Source organism: Mustela putorius, unplaced genomic scaffold, assembly GCF_011764305.1.
Source record: "Mustela putorius furo isolate JIRA1106 unplaced genomic scaffold, ASM1176430v1.1 tig00003909_pilon_pilon_pilon, whole genome shotgun sequence".
Classification (NCBI taxonomy): Eukaryota; Metazoa; Chordata; class Mammalia; order Carnivora; family Mustelidae; genus Mustela; species Mustela putorius.
In genome coordinates, this window is record NW_025422057.1 from 16,181,056 (window position 1) to 16,202,279 (window position 21,224).

The 21,224-nt window shown below is 44.2% G+C and overlaps 1 protein-coding gene and 1 long non-coding RNA gene across 2 annotated transcripts in view; one reads left to right on the forward strand and one right to left on the reverse strand.

The window, feature by feature from the left end:
• LOC106006974 overlaps nt 1-4,423 on the forward strand; it is a 28,252-nt gene extending 23,829 nt beyond the window's left edge. Inside the window, exon 4 of the long non-coding RNA XR_001181391.2 lies at nt 3,361-4,423. This is a non-coding gene — a long non-coding RNA (uncharacterized LOC106006974). The remainder of the gene's footprint in view (nt 1-3,360) is intronic.
• Nucleotides 4,424-10,144: 5,721 nt separating this feature from the next.
• ADRB1 (adrenoceptor beta 1) lies at nt 10,145-12,814 on the reverse strand. The gene is given in 2 exon segments (XM_045068790.1): nt 10,145-10,840; nt 10,842-12,814. Coding segments are annotated over 2 exon segments (1,542 nt in total). The 5' UTR covers nt 11,810-12,814; the 3' UTR covers nt 10,145-10,266.
• Nucleotides 12,815-21,224: the final 8,410 nt, after the last annotated feature.

Consider the following 21,224-nt stretch of genomic DNA (forward strand, 5'->3'; position numbering starts at 1 on the left):
AGTATTTATTGAATACTCTTACTCATAAATTAATCAATTTGTCATATTTAGTAGGTTTTAATATGTTTCACTGCCTTCCCTGAAAATTAGATGCCATTTTACAAGGGAACATTCCATATTACAGGTCCATAGTTTCTCATTCTCAATTCCATGATCCAGAAAGCTCTGAGGATAGTTTTTCCATAAATCATTTGAGAGTAAATGTGACCTGACTTGGACTCCTTTGGCAGCAAAACCTGACCTGAACTAGCGAGAGGCTATTTATAGTCATTATTTGCCCACTTAGTATGAATGATCAAACATTTCACTGCAGAAACATTAGTGTTTGATTTAAAAATTCTGACCTGGACCCTGTTTAGGGTATTGTGTAATATACAGTGTATGCATATGCACCATACTCTCTTCCTAAAACAAAAAATGCTCAAGAGTTGCAAAGCACCTCGGGCCCCACAGTGCCTCCAATAAGTGTTTGTGGACTTATCCCATATATTTTGCCTAATCTCTTTCTTTAGAGCAAGATACATAGATACGTATCTATCTATATCTCTGTATCATTGAATGAAATGGAAACAATGCTATTTCTTTTCGCAAGACTAGTAGAATCAAACACCTGGGTTCTCATAATGGAGAAACAGAAACAAGAGCTTTTCTAGTGGGGAATATGCCTCCATCTCAGTGCTTTAGGGGAGCCATCAAAATGTCCTCCCCACTCGCACCTTCCACGAATTCAGGAATAATGGGTGAGAGTAGAGGTAGACTGTCTTTGTAAAAAGACAGGTAGATCAGTAAGACTTGACAGTGACTTGCTTAAGTATCTTAACTTCTATGAAGGAAGAATGTATCCGTTGGAAGGTGGGGACCTTGGTGATAGGAAAACGGTGAGACAGAGTCACATGTAGGCAGGTGTCCATCCAAGCCCAGCTGAGGAAAGAAACAAGAGTAGATCTTAAAGCCAGCAGATTTCCAATATTCCAGCCCACCACAGAAATGGATGCATTGGTAAATTTTAGCCTAATGGCCTTAATATTAAGTTTTGCAACCAGCTTCCCTTGTTCTGACCCTCTGCTCACTAAGCAACCTTTTGATTATAATTATCTTCCCTGGGCATAATGAGAAAAGATTTCATCATACTCAGGGAGGTATAGGAGGCCTTGTGACAGTTGCATTGTAAATTATTAAACTGGCTTTCGGATTTTATATATCCATCTCAGGAGCTGATCTAGAGAAATGCATTCTTACCAAATAAGTTGCAGAGTGTTTAGGCCAAGGGTCTGTAAATGCCTTTCGTGGGGGTCGTCCTCTCTGCATTGCTGTCCACTTCCCCAGTCTTCCCCAGTCCAAACCTCAGCACTGAGTTTCACACAAGCAATCATCCTGGTATGGTAATGCAAATACAATGCTATTTAAATGAACTCTGCAATATTCAGTACATATATACATCAAGAACACCAGTTAAAGTCCCAATGCTTTGTCAAAAGGCAAGAATCCATATAATTTCCCTTAAATAGCTAACGGTTTGACAGGAGCTCTATTTCTTGTGTTAAGAATGGGAAGACAATGATTGTGAATCCCTTTCATGTGGAAAAGCCCTGAGAGGGAGATGCAGACTTGGAGAGGGCCATTCTGTTTGTTTGCTCCAAATATCCTTTCTTATGGATAGAAGGTGATTTCTTACAGGATAGATATGCAAATGTAAAATTAAAACAAATCTGTGTGTTGGTGAAGTGGCATCTGATTGGTTCTCTTAGCTCTGTTGGCTGTTGGGGTCCAGGGAGACCCCAGAGGCTAGGGAGAGGGGCTTTTTCTCTTGGAGTCCAGCAAGAAAAAGGGTTATAGACCTCTCAGTTAGAAAGGAGAAAATCCCATTTCGGATAGAATACAATACCCGACAAGTAAATCAACAATTTTACACGTTGACAACCGAACTTAGAGTCTAGACCCTGTCGTTCCGAGTCAACAGTTGTAGTGAAATGCCTATTTTTAAAGAATAGTAATATACAGTACACCACCTTCATGCTCATTGAATTTATGATGTCAAGGTCCATCATTCCAACAGTCTATGTGCCATTTCTAGAAATAAAGTCATTTCTTGGAAGTATTGGGGAAGAACCCCGTTGTTTCCTGTGATGCCTGGCAGAGTCGGCTTCATAGGCACACCAGCTGGAGGTTTGCACCTTTCTTAGCGATATTATTCTTTATGTCTGTAAGAAAAATCTGAATGTACAAAGGAAATAGAGGGTCATGTCAGATCTTCTTGCGGTGCACAGTGCTTTTCTCTCTAAGAAAAAAAAACTATTTCAGGGTTGATCACAGAATCAACCACACATAATACTTTCCCTCTGTTCCTCCGGTGCTCTCGTGTGCACGTGCACACTCTCTCAAATAAATAAATAAATAAACAAATAAATAAATAATTTTTAAAAAATAGAAAAATGTGGCTACTAGAAGACATAAAATTAAACATAGAGCTTGCATTGTATTTCTGTTGGATAGTGCCGGTTTAGAGCCTGGACTCAGGCCCATGTGACTGGCACTCAGCCACGCCTGCCTCGAGGGCCTTTGTCATTTGCCACATGTGGAGGTCCAATCCCCCCAGCCAGAGTGAGTGCCTTGGGGACAGGCTCAGAGTCTTAGGCTGCTTGCTTCCCATACAGCACACTCACTCAGTGCATAGTACCCTTAATCTTTTTTTTTTTTTTTTTAAGATTTTATTTATTCATTTGAGAGAGACACAAAGACAGACAGAGCCCAGCAGGGGGAGAGGCAGAGGGAGAGAGAGAAGCAGACTCCCTGCCAAGCGGAGAGCCCAACATGGGGCTCGATCCCAGGACCTGGAGATCATGACCGGAGCCAAAGGCAGATGCTCAAACCATCTGAGTCCCCCAAGCGCCCCGCGCTCAATCTTTTAAGAACAGTCGAGAGCGTCTGAATCATCATATCTCACATCTGGAAGACTGATGACAGAAATCCTCTCAATAGCTCTGGTGTGTCCTGAGTACAACTAATGTAAAGAAACTTATTTAGCCATTTAGGTATATTCCTACTCAAAAGATTCCAAGAGAGCTGTAAACATTTGCCTTTTGGGGAGGGAGTTTTCCCGATTGCCTGTTTGAAGAAAAATTTATATTGCCTGTTTTGTCCTGTGTTCACAAAGATGCTTTATGCATGGACTGTAAGGACTTACTAATTTTCCTTCTACACTTTGTCGCTTTGTACAGTATTTTTTCAGATCTTCAGAATTTTGTGGCTCTGGTGACATTGAAAAAAAAAATTAGCTGTATGATTCTAGGAAGGACAGTACACTGATGTCCCCAGCCAGGAGCCACAAATAACACTTTACTGTGCTGTATTTCATTCTAGCCTCAAGCGAGGAGGAATCCCAGAGCTGAGATGAGTCCCATTTGAACAACAGGAAGAATGAAAGAATTTGAAGTTTGTAAGAGGGCATGGAAATAGTGCATAGAAAGCTGAGGAAGGGGGTCACTATTTTTCATATTTATCATCAGAAAGCTTTTTATACAGAAAATAGTGGATGCATCATCATCCTTTGTGAAATTCCATGGGGATAGGTCGGGAGTCAACACAGCAGGAGGGATTTGTGTTAGCTACAAAGGAAATATTTGCTGATAGGACAGGCTATAAAATGGTGGGGCAAATCTTTAAATCTTAAGCTGAATTCCATCAATTTCAGTGGTCTGCTCTTTGATGGAGGTGTAGTGATACTGTTTACTAGATATATCAAAGTCCTTCCTACATCAGAGAGTCTGGAATTTTTCTTAGTGGCTCAGTTTTTCTTAAGTATGCCTATTTTAAGAAAAAAAAAATTATTTCAGGGTTGATCACAGAATCCTTTAAGCACAAGGAATTCTGTAAGAGGACTGTCTTACTAAAATGTTACCTTTAATGGCTTTAGAAAAATCCCTGGAGTGCAGAAAATGTCATTGGAACATCTATTAATGTTTACTCTTTAGAAGCGTTTTTAACAAGGACATCAAGATTGCAGGTGAATTCCTCCAGTTAATGTAACAGATATGTTAAGTCCGTAAAGTTCCCGTAGGTCTGTCACTGTTTATGAAGTTGGGAACAAAGAAACCCAATATTCTGTGAGCCACAAAAGAGATAAACAAAAAGACAAACTCCCCTTACTCTCAGCACTTTTCATCTCTGCATTGCTATGCCCAGAAAAAGAGAATAATCCAGAGTTGCTTTTAGCATTTACAACTCAATACAATACAAAATTGTGGAGGTGAACAACTTTTCAAATTGACTTACTTTTTTCTTCAAAGTGGCTGTGAGTGAAAAATCATTAAACAACCATTTTTGCTTTGCACATGGCAAACAGGTTTTTTTTTAAGCTGGTGTTTGGTGAGGTTATTTTATTCAGCTGCTGTTTCTGGGTTTCTGTAGAACTTTAAATGTGATAAAAAGGGAAGGACCGTTTGTTTGGATGCATGGGGTACTGTATATTTATTTTGCTCTTCTTAGCCGTTCCTTTCACTTAAAAAAAAAAAAAAAAACAAACCACCAACAACCAGGGATTTTTGTGGGTGGAGTTGCAAGGAAAGGGAAAAGAAAGTTAGGAGGAAGTATTTGAAATGATAGACTTTGCAAAGCAATAAACTCCTATCTCAAAGGGTTTCACAAACAAAGGCTACTGATCTGGCTTTGTGGGAAGTGAACTTGAGTGGCAGGAAAACCAACCCACTTTCCCAAGGTCATTGGCCACAGTGGCCAGCCAGAGCAGCCAAAATCTTTGGGCCATCTATTTGAACAAGTTTTTGCTCTCCAAGAATAGAAATTTACTCATGCTAGCCTAACAAGGACTAGGAAAACTGATTTACACATAGTTAAAGGTAGAACTAATGTTATCCTTTGCAGTCAGGAGACTGAAAGACTGACAAGGTCCTGTGGTTAGAAACTGAAAAATAGGGGCGTGTGGGTGGCTTAGTTGTTAAGCGTCTGCCTTTGGCTCAGGTCATGATCCCAGGATTCTGGGATCAAGCCTCACATTGGGCTCCCTGCTGGATAGGAGGGCCGCTTCTCCCTCTCCCACTCCCCCTGCTTGGGTTCCCTCTCTCACTGTGTCTCTCTCTGTCAAATAAATAAAAAAAATCTTAAAAAGATAAAGTGAAAAATAAAGAAAAACAGAAAAACAAAGCCTAAGAAAGCCCCATACCTTACACTCAATGTGAAGACCTTTTATAGGAAATGTGCAAACAATAGTTAAAATGTTTTTTTCCCACTCGTAATTATGAGCAATACTGAAATTCTCGGGAAGAAATCCAAACTTAAGACATTTAAAATGAATCAAAGGTAAGTTTTGTGGCATAAATTGGAAGAAAATTATAGCATGATCTTGCTAATACTAATTAATAGCTATGAGCAAGGGAATGTGGAGAGAGAAGAAAGAATTGTAATCAGTGTATTGAGATATATTGAAAACCAGAGCTGTAAGAAACTATTTATGAGAAATGAATACTTCCATGAAGACAATTTATCTAGAACTAGATGTTCTAGATATTTCAGGTTCATTCGAGAAGAACTGAAGAACTGCCCAAGAGAAGGACTAGTGAGTGTGCTGGGTCCCACATAAGAACTGGCTTCAGGTACAGAAGGTCGATGGATGTTGAGTGATCTTTGCGGGACATGCAAGTGAAGGCAAAGGTGTATAGGGTGTAGACGGTTATTTCCAATGCTGTCTTGGGCTCCGCTGGCATTACTGTAAAGGTCACGCTCTAACTATGACGTGATCGGGTAAACTTCTCTTTGGGGCTGCTGCTTCTCCAGTCTGTCTTTAGAGCAATTGGACTTGGAAGCCTATTCACTCCTCCATCAAATGACCAAATTTTTTTGATTCAGAATCTCTTCTCTTTCTCCTCCCACAAAAGGGTAAAAAGACTCTGCTGAAGGTAAATTAATCCACAAAGTATCTATTTATAGTATTGTCACCTCTTTGATTACCTTCTAAGGGTTATTTAATAGAGACTCTCCAAATGAAAGCAAGGTGAAAGCAGAGATTTCAGGAGAGGTGTATTTCTCAGAAAGAAGTCTAGTGGAGTTTGCTTAAAATCCTTGCAATGTAGCAGTGAAGTTTGGGACACACTGAATTACAAATTCTGAGATTCCGGAGCAAGATTTTGTTGGAAATTTAAATAATATAGAGGGTATGTGTGAAGGGGAAGAAAGAGAAATTAATTTAATCCCATTTGCTGATGTGACTGTAGCACAACTATTTTTAGGTATAATCCAAACAGTGCATATCTTCTCCATTTTGATTAGTAGGAAATTGGCAGGGATTCAAAAGAATTAGTATTTCTCAGCACAATATGCCAGAAACATACAAAATAAAACTAAATTATCTGTGCCAATGTGCTTAATTTGAATTACTGCTAAGGTTTTTTTTTTTTTAATTTATGTTTTTCTTTCAAAAGAACTAATGGGTCCAACTTTGTTAAAAAAAAATTCTTTTAAAGCTTTTCACATATGGCAGCAAAACTTAATAATTTTCCTTTAGACCCTTGCTTAGAAGCTCTTGCTAAAAATTTAAATGGTTATATCATCCTGATACTGTGGGTGCAGAATTTCCGTCTGGCAATTTTACACATTGCCAGAGGAAGTTAGCATGTTCAAAATGCAAATTAAGAGAAGCTAGAAAAATGTGCTTCCCAAGGAAAGGCTTCACAATAGCCACTTAGAAGTTATTAGTAATTCCCAAAAAAGAAGTTATTAATAATTCCAGTTCCAAAGAAAGCATAGACTGAAAAAATAAACTCCATTTGCAAAGTTTTATCTAGGCAAGTTCACCAAGGGATTCAGCTATATTCTATACCAATTACATGTTTCTGCGCTGGAGGGAGCATTTATAGATGCTGGGATATCTTGTTACGCACTGGAGAACTTTGCACAATCTCAACATAATTTCCAATGTAGCGAATCAATGAATCTTGATCACACTGAAGGTCACTGTGTTAATTTTAAGGTTTATGCCTTTGGAATTTGTTGCACACAAACCTATGGCGTAAGGTTGATTTTCTGCATATTCTTTGCTGTCCTCTGTCGTTGCTGGAGTGTATCATTTCATCAGATTAAACAGGATTGACAGTTCTCTCCTCCCATTGCCACAGTGGTTGGGATTGACAGCCCAGATTCCTGCATTTCTGTTATAAATCAATGTCTGTCGTCTTCAAAAATAACAAAAAGGAGTTATCACGGAGAGTCGGAAGTCACCCACTGGTCTGTTTCGGAATCCTTATAATGCTCAGAGTACCAGGGGACTCTAGAAAAATATTTTTCTATTTCCTACAAATACGTACCAACTGGTTTCAAGATTATAGTTGGTTCTTGTAATTCACTAAACAGTTTTGACCAAGTAGTTACATTATATATATTTGTTTACTAAAGTTTAAAGGAGTGTCACGATTTTAAGACCTGAGGTTTGATGGGCCTGGGAAATGGGGCTGGGAAGATGTCTTTTTATTTAGACGCAAGGACTTAAACAAAATAACAAGGAAGTCAGGAGAGGGAAGCATTACCCTGGCACTTGAGGGTTTTTCAGATGCCACTGTAGGTGTTGTCTGTTAATTTTTTAGTATAAATTAAAGTGAAGAACAACAAAACCCCTAACAAAATGCATCGTATATACTCATGGGGTAAGTGAGGATAGAAGTGGGCTCTATTTATTTCTTGGGGAACAAGTGAGATTTCATCCTGAGATAGATTTTATATTCTCCAAACTGTTTCTTTGTTCTTTGTATTTTTAAGTAAGTTTTGCCATCTTCCCCCTCCCAACACCTTTTTTTCTTTCCTTTCCTCTCCCTTTTTCCCTTTTTCTCTTTCCTTTCCTCTCCTTCTCTTTTTCCTGGAGAAGGGGGTTAAACTTCATAGCCACTTTTGTTCATACAACCTTCTGCTGGTCTAAAACATCTATATCATTAACCTTTCTCAAAAGACTGTTTCCTGGTCTTTAGAATATTCTATTGCCAAAAGAAAAAAAAAAAAAAAAAGAATATTCAGTCTTCACTTTTCTTAGCCGAGATTCATTTCTTCATGCTAAAGTTCAGTAGGGAGTCAAAACTTTATAATCCTCACTTTGGTTTCTTTGCTGTACAATCATGAAATATAATGCTTGGTTAAAAATAAACAGATAAAGATTTAAACTTTACAGGAGAATGCAGAATGAATCCCACGATGGGATTTCACTATCCTTTCTTTAGAAATCAATTTTACGAAAAGTAGCCCATACATTTGAATGTCACAGTTTTGCTTGGGGGGGGGGGTGTCAAACTTTTTCACATCTGCCTTTCCCTGTGACCTGCCCACCCCCAGATTCTGGAAAAATGGTCTAGATAATTATGTAAGAGGAAAAAAAAACGTTGGCTTAAAAAGCTGTTTTCATACATTTTTTGTGTTAAGCATACAAGCACTTTCCATTCTAAACGTTCACTGAAGGAATTTGCACACACTGATCGTCATCTGTAGACTGTGATTTTCTACTGGAAAACAAAAACAAGCTGTGGAAGCCACTTACCTCTTTTCCAGGCAGGCAACTCATTATTCAAGGAGTATTTTCTCCTGCGTTTTCTGTGCAAAGTTGCAATTGATTTACCTGGCTCTATTGCCTTTTTTTTTTTTTTTTTTTTAAAGATACACAATCCCACATATTACTTCTTAAGTCAAGTGCAGCAGATGGGATCTTGAAAACATCTATAAGTAGTCTAGAATACCTTGAATCCGGCTGTGAAAATTTAGGGCAAGTCTGCAGCTCTCAGTAGGTGCACGCCTTATTTGGTCTAGAGGCATTTTGCTATGTTACTGAGTCATGAAAAGCTATTAAAAGAGCTCTATGGGAAACCCAGCCTATATTTTGAACAAAACAAACTGTCTCTTCCATTATCACTGACCCCTCACAGACACACGGTACATAACCTTGATTGTGCTTCATTGGTATTTATTGCACATGGACCAATCCCTCACACAGTAGTTAGTCGCACCAAAGTATAAATACTTGGTAAAACACACAGAGAAAATACCATTTACACACAAGTGCTAAACTTTACCAGCAGATTCACGTGGGCACTTGGACATAAAAAAATAATAGAAATCCTTAAGATAATTATATTTGTAATATGGATACAGTTACAGTACCATGATAAAAGAGTATAAAAATGTATTTTTCCAATAAATCATTAGCTCAATAACATACCGGACAACAGAAGTCGAGTTCGAATTTTATTTTTGTTTTTTAAGATCTGCCCCTGCCCCAGTTAAAAAATATTTAATTTCTTTTTGTGCAAGTAATATCTTGTGTGGACTTTACAATTCCTAACACTGTGCAAAAACGGTATTTGGAATCACTCCTTGTTTTGTGTTTTGTTTTTTTTTTTTACCCATGTGTGCAGTAATCTGAACTGTTTCCTCTTGGGTTTTTTTTTTTTTTTTCTTCTTCTGTCCTGTCTTCAATGGACAGGGTCACATGTCATAGAGGCTCAGCGCCTGGTCCTCTCAACTAATATTGATACATAAATAAGCTGTTTAATATAAACAAGTCTTTCTATCTTGCTGTGCAATGTGCACAGTGTGAGGTAGAAATCCCTCAGCCCGACCACCGAGGCGCGTTGGGGACAGCAGGTTTGCCCTACAAAAAGAAAGCAAGGTGAGGCTTGTTCCAAGAATAGCTTAAAATTTCTTGAAACGTGATTTTTGCATCCAGCCTTTCCCTTTGCTTTAAGGACAGGAAAAATCATTACTCAGGAAGTCAAATGAAATTTCTCTGGAAAGCAAAGGGAACATGTCCTGGCAACTGTCATTCCCCCTTCTCTCTCCCGTGGACCGCTCCTGTTCCCTGCAACGGGATGGAGGCCAAGTTGATAGCCTTTATGCTTCTCCCTTCCACCACCCAGTACTCAAAGCAAGTGTCAAAAACCTGGAGGGGGAAAAAAAAGGACACCCCAAAAAACTGAAGATGCATCACACGCACACACCAAAGGAGGCCAAAGCACACACAGGAAAAAAAGAACCCAACGAATCCGCAAGCCACTCTCCCAGCCCTCCCCAAACTTTCCTTTCTGTGCAACGGTCCGTGGCTTTTGTGTTTGCCTTGGAGGAATCAGACGAGGTTTGCGGGCTTCGAGTTCACCTGCTCTGGGTCTTGAGTAAACACAGATCGCTTCCCGCTACCCCCCCCACTCGCTCCCCGGGAAGCCATCAGGGGCGCCTGGGCGTTCTTGCTCCCGGGGCGCGCGGGGGGCCGCCAGCGGGCGCCGGGCGCTACACCTTGGATTCCGAGGCGCCCGCGGGGCGGCCCGGCTCGTCCAGGCTCGAGTCGCTGTCCGCCGCCGCCCCGCCGTTGCAGCCGGCCCAGGGCTCCAGCAGGCGCGCGGGCGGCGCGGCCCCGACGTCGTCGTCGTCGTCGTCGTCCGAGGCGGCCCCGGGCGACGGCGGCGGCCGGACCCGCGGCAGGCAGCCCGAGGCGCGCGGCCGGTCTCCGGCGGCCGCGTGGCTCCCGCGGGCGGCGCGGCGCGCGCAGCACAGCAGGCGCTGGAAGGCCTTGCGGAAGTCGGGGCTGCGGCAGTAGATGATGGGGTTGAAGGCCGAGTTGGCGTAGCCCAGCCAGTTGAAGAAGACGAAGAGGCGGTCGGGCACCAGGTCGCGGTGGAAGGCCTTGACCACGTTGGCCAGGAAGAAGGGCAGCCAGCAGAGCGTGAACACGCCCATGATGATGCCCAGCGTCTTGAGCGCCTTCTGCTCGCGCAGGGCCACGAGGCGCGACGGCCGCCGCTTGCTGACGCGCCCGTTGGCCAGCGGGGTGGTGGCGGCGGCGGCGGGGCGCGGGGAGCCCGGGCGCGGGCGAGGGCGGCCGCGGCGGGCCGCTGAGGAAGCGGCGCTCGCAGCTGTCGATCTTCTTCACCTGCTTCTGGGCCTCGCGGAACACCCGCAGGTACACGAAGGCCATGATGCACAGGGGCACGTAGAAGGAGACGACGGACGAGGCGATGGCGTAGGCCCGGTTGGTGACGAAATCGCAGCACTTGGGGTCGTTGTAGCAGCGGCGCGCCTCGTCGCCCTCGGCCCGCCACCAGTGCATGAGAATGGGCAGGAAGGACACCAGGGCCGAGATGGCCCACACGGTGCACACGAGGGCCCGCGCCCGCGCGCGGGTCAGCAGGCTCTGGTAGCGGAAGGGCGACGTGATGGCGAGGTAGCGGTCCAGGGCGATGACACACAGGGTCTCGATGCTGGCCGTCACGCACAGCACGTCCACCGAGGTCCAGAGCTCGCAGAAGAAGGAGCCGTACTCCCAGCGGCCCCGCATGACGATGGTGGCCCCGAACGGCACCACCAGCAGCCCCATGACGAGGTCGGCGCTGGCCAGGGACATGATGAAGAGGTTGGTGAGCGTCTGCAGTCGCGGCGTCTTGGCGATGGCCACGATCACCAGCACGTTGCCCGCCACGATGAGCAGCACGATGAGCGCCATCAGCAGGCCTATGCCCGCCGTCCACTGCTGCGACAGCGGCGCGGGGCCCTCGCTGGTCGGGGTCAGCGGAGACGCGGACGGCGACGCGGGCACCAGCAGCCGCGCCGCCGTGGCCGCGCCGTCGGGGAACGGCGCGGCCGACGACAGGTTGCAGGGCTCGGAGGCGCCCAGGGCGAGCGCCCCCGCGCCCATGCCGAGCTGCGGAGGCCGGGGGCGGGGGGTGTGGCGGGGTTGGGCCGTGGTGGGGGAACACCCCAGGGGCCCGGGGCGGCGGGGCGCGCGGAGGGAGGTCGCGGCCAGGTCAGGGCAGCCGCTGCGCGGGGCCGGAGGCATGGGCGCCGGGCGCCTTCCCCGCCCGAGCCGTGCGCTGTCGCCGCCGCCGCCGCCGCCGCTGCTGCTGGAGCCGCTGCCGCTGCTGGAACAGCCGCCGGGACCTCAGCATGGTTCTGAGCGCGCTGAGCCCGCGGCCCCGGCACCCAGCACCACCCCCCCCCCCCGCTCCCACTCCCCCTAGCCAACCCCCGGGACCTCGCGTCAGGCTCCTGCAGCCAATCCGGGCAAAGGCACGCCCCTATCTAGTTCCCCCTACACCCCCTCCCAATCCCAGCTCCCCACACCCCCGCCCCCCTCCCACCGGCAGTTCAGCTGCTTGGGGGAGTCCGGGGAAGATCGCCGCACGAGCGCCGCCCCCGCCTCCGCTGGTTTTTGCCGGCGCGCCCCTTGCAGCGCCCTCGGGTTCCAGGGCCCTGTGTCCCCTACCCCACTACTGCGCCCGGCTGCCACCGCGTCCCCGCAGAGCCCCCGCTCTCTCCCGCAGTCCGCTCCCTCCCGCGCCCCTTTTGCCTCCCGCGCTGGGCTCCCTCCCGGGCCCCCCCACTCCTCAGTCCCCTCTACCTCCTGTGCCAGGTTCCCTGCGGAGCAGAGCGCGCGCTCCCATTAGCGGGGAGGGGACCTCGGCGTTCTCCCCGCGCCCGGAGCGGCTTGGACAGTCTGTCCGCCGGGGCTGGAGGAGTTTGGCGGCGAGGTTGTTTCTCGAATCTCACAGCCCTGCAGAGTGTGTGTAAAACCCTTCCCCCGTCAAGAGGGGACCCAGCCAGCCTGCGCCCTGCCAGCTCGGGGGATCGGAGGCGGGTGTTAGTGCTTAGAGGAAACTTTCCAGCAGAGCGCCCTGCGCCTTGCCGGAGCAAGAGCCCCTCAGCTGTCACAGAACGCTCTCTGGGCGCTCTCGCAAGGAGCTTCTGTTGTTCCGGTGCAGTAGACGCAGAAAGGAAGCGAAGGTTTGTGCATCTGACAGCTAACGCTGAGGACCAGGTGGAAAATCACACACTCCTCAGCCCCGGCTAATGAATATGTGAGTATGATGCAACAGCGCGTGTGGATAGTCTAAAGAGAGGCTTAAGGAAACACAAATGTTAACGTAGAGCAAATGACACCGCCAAGAACAAAGAACACATTTAATTACGTCCCAGACTTTTCACATTCAGTTACAGCACCTGTATTCTGTGTTTTATTACTCACATGATTTTATATTTTGAGCTGGGTCAATACAAACAAGAAGGTACTGTTAGTTTTGATTGACGTAATGAGCTGACATTTCAGAGTCCTGGGGCTGCTCGGTTGCTTTCTCCTTTTGCCCAAGTTCCCAGATTCGGAAAACTCTAGGGTTAGTTTTGGAGGGATGAGAGGAGAAAATATGTAAATACTCAAGGGGGTGAATATCCTATAGCATTTCGAGTTCCATCAAGGGTTTTTGAGTTGGCGAATGAATCCGTGTGAAATTGGCGAGTTGTTAGCCCGGCTGTGGGCGGATTCTATGTAGGGAACAGCCTCCTTGGCAGCAGCGGGACTGCAAGCCCCCTCTCTAATCGGGCCATGGTGACGTCCTCAGCTCAGCCTTGAAAATGAAAAGCATTTAATGGAATCCTGGAGAAGTAAACAGCTTCTAATTATCCATGTAAGGGTGCACGAAAACGTTATACACCGCTCACATGCCTTTCTCGCATCGGAATAAAAAGAATAGGGTCTGGGGGGAGCATCGACATCTGGACCAAACCCATATTCTTACCTTCGGAGAGAGACTGATTGTCACAGCTACCCAAGTCAAGAGCTAAAAGCAAGGCTTATTCAGTTTATAAAACTAAGCAGTGTTAGCCACCTTCCCTTACTGAAATCCAAACATAAAATTTGCTTCAGGCCCAAACTGGATGATCAATCAGTGTTACAAGGCCGGTGGGAGTGGGTGTGGGTGATTTGTTTATTCACCCCATGCGCCAAGACTTGTCAGCCTAGTTCTGCCAACTTGGAGGAGGCTGAGAAGGGGGAGCAAGGAGAGGAGGGGGGCGGCTGGGAAGAGGGGGAGGAACAGGGACTGCACCCCGAGTTTATGGTAAGCTCCCAAGAGGCTTCATTACCTGTCACTGCAAACTTGTCTCCCCTTCAGGCTTCCTTCTGTTGCCACCCTCAAGAGGCAGACTCAAAATAGCCAAGGGCCTGGAAAGAGTTGAATTTGACACGGCCCAGAAAAGGGGTTCCGAGTGCTGGGCCCTGGAGTGAGGTGTAGGGAATGCGGGGAGGAGGCTTTCTGTCCTTCGCCATCTTTCTGTCAAGAGGTGTTACTGGAAGAGTGTGTGCCAAGCCTGAGTGCCCATCATGGGCCAAGGGATTGCATTTCTGTGAGCGATAAAGCCAGAATGTGGTTGCAGAGGTTCGGTGCAGAGGCCGGGATGCCAATAACATTACCACCAGTATACATGTCTGTGTATCTGTGGACATTATGTATAGATACATGTATTTGTGTACATAGGTATGTGTATAAACGTACCGTGCACGAGGGCATGGGATTAGAATTGTCACAAAACTCTCTTGAAACTCTTTCCCCCTACTCAATCAGAGGTACCTCAAACTCCCCCAAATTTCTGGATAATAAATACCTTAAATCACAAATATTCCAAACCAGAAGTTTATTTTTTTTAATTTTAAATTTTAAATTTTTTATAAACATATAATATATTTTTATCCCCAGGGGTACAGGTCTGTGAATTGCCAGGTTTACATACTTCACAGCACTCACCATAGCACATACCCTCCCCAATGTCTATAACCCTACCCCCCTTCTCCCAAACCCTCTCCCCCAAACAATCCTCAGTTTGTTTTGTGAGATTAAGAGTCACTTATGGTTTGTCTCCCTCCCAATCCCATCTTGTTTCATTTGTTCTTCTCCTACCCCCTTAACCCCCCATGTTGCATCACCACTTCCTCATATCAGGGAGATCATATGATAGCTGTCTTTCTCCTCTTGACTTATTTCGCTAAGCATGATACTCTCTAGTTCCATCCACGTTGTCGCAAATGGCAAGATTTCATTTCTTTTGATGGCTGCATAGTATTCCATTGCGTGTATATACCACATCTTCTTTATCCATTCATTTGTTGATGGACATCTAGGTTCTTTCCATAGTTTGGCTATTGTGGACATTGCTGCTATAAACATTCGGATGCACGTGCCCCTTCGGATCACTACGTTTGTATCTTTAGGGTAAATACCCAGTAGTGCAATTGCTGGGTCATAGGGCAGTTCTATTTTCAACATTTTGAGGAACCTCCATGCTGTTTTCCAGAGTGGTTGCACCAGCTTGCATTCCCACCACCAGTGTAGGAGGGTTCCCCTTTCTCCGCATCCTCGCCAGCATCTGTCATTTCCTGACTTGTTAATTTTAGCCATTCTGACTGGTGTGAGGTGATATCTCATTGTCAAACCAGAAGGTTATTTTATCGGGAGTTCCAACACAGGGCTGCAGGTATAAAGGGGGCGCTGGCATTCTTGGAGCTTTCTTTCACATGTATTTATGGAAAAGTCTGGAACAGCCCATGTTCAACTTGAGTTAGCTTTCTTTTAAAATAAAATGTTTTCAGATCTCCTTTAAATCCTACATGTCATGACACTTTTGGGGGGGACACTTTTGAGATATGCTTTTTGGTCTTTAGATGAGGATATAGATTAAGAAAAGGGTCACCATATCCACTCATACAGATGTTATGTGTTGCGGGTTCAAAATTAGTAAGTCCGCCATTTCCCCAATTCCTTCCTAGAAACTGTCAAAATGAATCAGTTCTTTGGAACCCACAGATTTGATGTACTTTATGAAACAACAGAAAGCTCCAACAACAAATGCTAATAAGCTCCCGGAGAGGGAGGGGCTTCTTCCTCCACAGTTCCCACCCCCACCTCCCTTTTCCATCTCACCACCATACTTCCGTGTTGGCACTTGCCGTGGTTTCTCTTTGATCTCCCAGCCTCCAAATCTCCCAGCTCCATTTAACCTGGCACCCCATCGTCAAATTAATATTTCTAAAACGCTGCTTTGAAGTAAGATGCTTTTGTGTTCAGAAACCTTCCCTCCCCAACCTGGCATTCAAGGTCCAGTTCCACATGGCCTTCCCAGCACTGTCTTGTTGTAGAACTGTTCTTGTCACCCTAACTTGCAGTTCTGCGTTCTTTTTCCTTTTTTGGATCGATACTCTTCTTTTTTTTTTTTTTTTTTTTTTTGGTCTGTTCTCTTTCCCATTGGGTTCTTTCCACTAAGAATCCCTTCTTCCATTTCTGTTTCAGTGGATTCAGCCTTCAAGATTTGGTTGATAAGTTTTTTATTTTACAATTATCCCTGCCCACTGTTTCTGGAAATGATCTCTCCATCCTCTGCCTACAGTAGTTACTTTGCTAATTGCATTTCACAAGGTAATTAACAATATTTGCCTTTGACACCTCTTATATTGTTACTTAATTTTTAAAAAAGATTTTATTTATTTATTTGACAGAGATCACAAGTAGGCAGAGAGGCAGGCAGAGAGAGAGAGAGAGGGAGAAGCAGGCTCCCCACCGAGCAGAGAGCCCAATGTGTGGCTTGATCCCAGGACCCTGGGATCATGACCTGAGATTAAAGCAGAGGCTTTAACCCACTGAACCACCCAGGTGCCCCTTGTTACTTAATTTTTATATGTTTTTCTTTTTTGTTGTCGGATTGTAAGCTCTCTGAGACCCAGGATCCTGTACATTTTTGTATCTCTCCTGTTTATTAATATTTACTTAACTTTAGCTTACCTTTATTAATATTTACTTAACATAAAGCTTTGAGTCATATATATTTCCTGTTTAATTTGTTAAAATCTCATTATTTACCAGTATGAGAAACAATTGTTTTTGGGAGTTACAATCTTCCCTCATGCTTAGAATGTATAGTAATATTTCATATTCCTGTAGTCCAGTCCATTTTTTCATGTGAGTACTTCAAAATACTTTGTAAATACAGGGTAGGCTCATGAGATAAATTTATATCATACCTACTCAGTAATGAATAAAGTCGGACATAGGTAATAAGTTTTCCAAACGGATCACACAAGTCCACATCAATAAAAAGCACGACCTAATTTTCATAAATATTTAAGGTGAATTACCTTTTCTCTTAGCCTTCATTTGTGATTCTACATATCCAGGCATTTTGCTCTGGGAGAATAGCTAGCTGATGACTTGAATCTTGTTTCAAGTTCTAGATTGAATTCACATTCTCTAGAGCAGTGATTAATAGTAATTATGGCCACCTATGGTTGCAAGCCGTGAGCCTGGCCAACACATTTCCACTCTTGAGTTGATTTTGCTAGTAAATGAGATAAAAATAATAATGTATAACCTAACCAGACAACTGCTGGAATGTGGGCCAAAGGAATTGGGGGGATTTCCAAGTAAAGCCCCAAGAAGTGTATCAAATCAGTAGTTAGCAAAATTTGCCTTGAGGCTGATCATGAGTGGTAGGGTTTGTTAATCAGAGCTCAAGTGGCTGCTTCAGAAGAAAGACACACAGCTCTTCCCATAAGGCAATGCTACTGCTGAAACTGTCACTCAGGGTAATTAACCAGAGCACAGCCTGCACCCGTGGCTGGCACTTAAGGTCACATACCGGTTTTGCAGCCACAATTTACACAGGGACAAGCAACTCCATCCACTGTGATAAGAATGAGGACAGTGTGTAATCATGGCAAAGCCTGGACTATTTGGAAAATTCAGAAGCTTTCCTCTCTCCCACTTCCTCCCTTTTTGCCATCTCCTCCTCTTCCTGGTGTGTCTCATGACTACATTGAACAATGCTAGAGCCAGTAACAATATTTTTCAAAATCTGGATGTATTGGAAAGCATTCAGACCTGGGAGGCAGAAGATCCAGGTTTGTGTCCTGGCTTTGTCACTTTTCAGTTTGACCTTCCACAACGGCTTCGTCTTTAAAACAGACAGACCTTTCGTCCCCTCGCACGATTGTGCACGGATTAAATGAGTGAATGAACATGAAGGGTTCTTGAAGTTACACCCAGCTCCGTATATTTGCAACAAGTTCAGTCTTGCCCAATCCTCATGACCTTTCAAAGCACGAAAGGGGTCAGAATTTGCTCGTATGAAAAGTCCATTCACTTAAATCAGCTTCTCTTTTATCAGCTGAACTCTTCTCTCACACCCGATATTAATATGACTCAGAGGCTGGATAACAGTCGACTATTTTTAAATGCTTTTTACCTTTGGCATATCATCTTTTAAAAAAAAGTTTCCCCCTTTTTTTGTGTCCTTCCTTAGTATGAGCACTATTCTTTTTTATTTTTAAGTATTTGTTTATTTGAGTCTCTGAAATAAATTCCTTTAAAGTATTTCAGCTGTGAAATATTAGCTGTAAAGGATTTTTTCCCCCTCAGGTCAACTACTTAGGACCATGACTAGTAACCTGGGGCGGGGGGGGGGAAGGAAGGCAATGTAATATAAAACTAGAGCTAAGTCTCAAAAATTTTGTTCTTATTCAGCTATATAATGAATAAAAATGGATCTCTGGCCAGCTGATAGCTTACATTTAGGTGCTGTGGCGGTAGGAATCTCATGGCTACACATGAATAGCATTTATTTAGCCAGGAGTCATCCTTCAGTGGACCCAAGTCCAGCGCTTGTGGTGACAGCAAGCAGTGCTAATGATGGAAAAGTCTAGGCTTTATTCTAGCAGAGTTTTACCATCTTCCAGATAAAACAATTATGTCGTCACCAGCTGAGGAGTTTGTAACAACAAGAATCCCTGTATGTCCTTGTTTTACGTTTCTGAAGGGTAGGAATGATGCCTTTTAAACACTTTAGCTGCTGGGATACCTGGGTGGCTCAGTGGGTTAAGCCCCTGCCTTAGGCTCAGATCATGATCCCAAGGTCCTGGGATTGAGGCCCACATCGGCTCTCTGCTCAGCAGGGAGCCTGCCTCCTCCTCTCTCTCTGCCTGCCTCTCTGCCTACTTGTGATCTCTGTCAAATAAACATTTTAGCTCCCATTTATGCCGGCCATGTAGCTGATACTTCATAAATCCCCGTGGAATAGAGAAAGCACTGCAAAAGCTTATGTGCAGTAGATTGTCCCAGATAGAAGAAGACACTGTGTTTTCTGTTCATCCGTGGAACATAGCATCTGCGTCATCCAACGGAGCGGAACTGACAAAGGGAACCGGTGGAAGAAGCTAGTTGTCGGTTCTGCCTCCGTCCAGGTGATTGACCAAATCATTTACATTTCTTTTTCACTCGTTACTTTGAGACCCCAAACGAGGATCTTCTTTCACATGTTCTTCTACTTCTTGTGGAAGCTAGTGTATAGCTTTGTTGTATACTGTATCGTTTATATACACTATTGTATAGTGTATAGTTTGTATAGTTCTTCTAGTTAACTTACTCATTACTTATGTACTATATAAAAGCCCACCCAGACCCACTCAACATAGAGAGGCATGGCAGGTCTCTTGCCTTGCAAGGGCTGAGGCTGAAGACGCCAGTAAGACAGTATTGCTGCTACTTGGGTTTTGACAACCAGTATGGCCAGTCTTCTTGCTTTGAAAATAAATATCAACCCTTGGACGTGACATTTATTTTCCACAGTGTGTCAGCTTTGCAGCTCCTTGAATAAAACCTGTTAAAGACCTTTATCTCATAACAGATTTCTGTCTCCATCGCATTATCCCCTAATTAAATGCCGAGGGGGCAATGACCTTCTTAACAGGCCTCTTTGAAATAGAAGTTACTTTTTACACTGGTGGAGAAATGATGGGATTTTTTTCCCTCCCCATTTTAATATGGAGAAACTGAAGCATAAAGAGAGAGACGTGCTTAAGTTTTTGAGAAAAGGAAAAGGGAGTTCTTGACTTTCCTGCCTCCTGAGCTAATCTTCAATTACCAGAACCTGCATCCTTAACAGATTTTGGCTCACCTCTGATGACTTGTCAGCGTAATTCAATTGCATGATATATTTGGAGTCTGGAGCGGGTCATGGAGTAATTTTTTGAATACAAAGCCCTGAACAAGGGAAGAGATTCTATCATGCAATGTTTATTTGTGTTGTCCAATCAGCTTAAGCATAAGAGATTTACAAGAATAATCATATTTAGCCACACAAATGAAATTCTCATTGTTGGTACATTTCAGTTCGAATTTCCAAAAGTGCCACATGAATGCTAACTCTGAAGACAAAAAGAACACCAAAGAAAAGCCAAACAATTAAACAATTTGGTTTTTTTGTTTTGTTTGCTTTTTAATCTCTAACTGGAAAAAGATTTCACAGAAGACTCTTACTGAGAATGAAAGGCTCAAAAGTTGTGACAGCCTTGGGGATTTTATTTAAGAGTCTAAGTAAAGCTGCTTGGGAGTTTGGAACAGAAAAATGAAAAACCGATCTCTACTTGCTTTGCCATTCTACGTCCTAATACCTTTTCCAAACCAGGTAGTCATAGGCACACTGAGCTGCGAGGCTCTCTGAAATGCCGGGGTGAGGCACTAATATGGTTGGTATTGGCATAGTTCTGAAAATATTTTTTTCTTACTCTGAAAATGTCTGACTCCGACTTGTCAACATTTTCATCCTACTGCCTACCTTTCCTCTCTCCTGCCAGTTACTCTGCAGCATGCATGTTTCACCCCCCCCCATGACTAGTTAATAGAGACTATATGCCTTTTCATAGCTCTCTCTTGTGGATAACAATACGGTCTCAGCTTATAAAAATCCCACACATATATATTCATGTGTATGGTTTTCATAAGTCCTCATCTGGGAGGTGCCTCAGAATACAAACAATTTCTTAAGCAAGTTAAAAGCCCATGATTAGCCTTGCAAAAAATAATAATCAGTATTTTATAGAATAGCCAGTCTTGACGGCAGATTTTGAAAATATTTCTGGCATCTGCAGTTTTGTTTTAGATGCTTTTTTATTACATCATTTCAAAATATGGCATTTAAGCAAGATTACACTCATTTTCATGATTAGTTTTGACATTTACCTCTCTATCTATACCATAATGATTAAGAATGCAGGCTCTGGAGTTAGACCACTTCGGTTAAAATCCAGGTTCTAGCACTCAGTAGCTGGGTGACTCAGAACAAGTTGTTTTGAACACCTCAGTCCCTGTTTCGTCATCTGTTAAATGGGATTAATAATATCCCACCTACTTGGGCACTGAAGTGTCAGTAAGATAGGGCATAGATGCATTTGTTATAGCGCTTTGCTTATCGTACATGCTTAATAACTTCGACGTCTTCTTTTCTCCCCCTGGCACCACCAGCATCACTACAGATCATGGTGTAAAGCAGAAAAATCTTCATTCTGTGCAAAACCAAGGGTGGCAAAGAAGGCAGCTTCCAATCAGTGGAAATTGAATAACTGAGTAAATGTGTTCTTTTTTAAAAGCGAGAGGATGTAG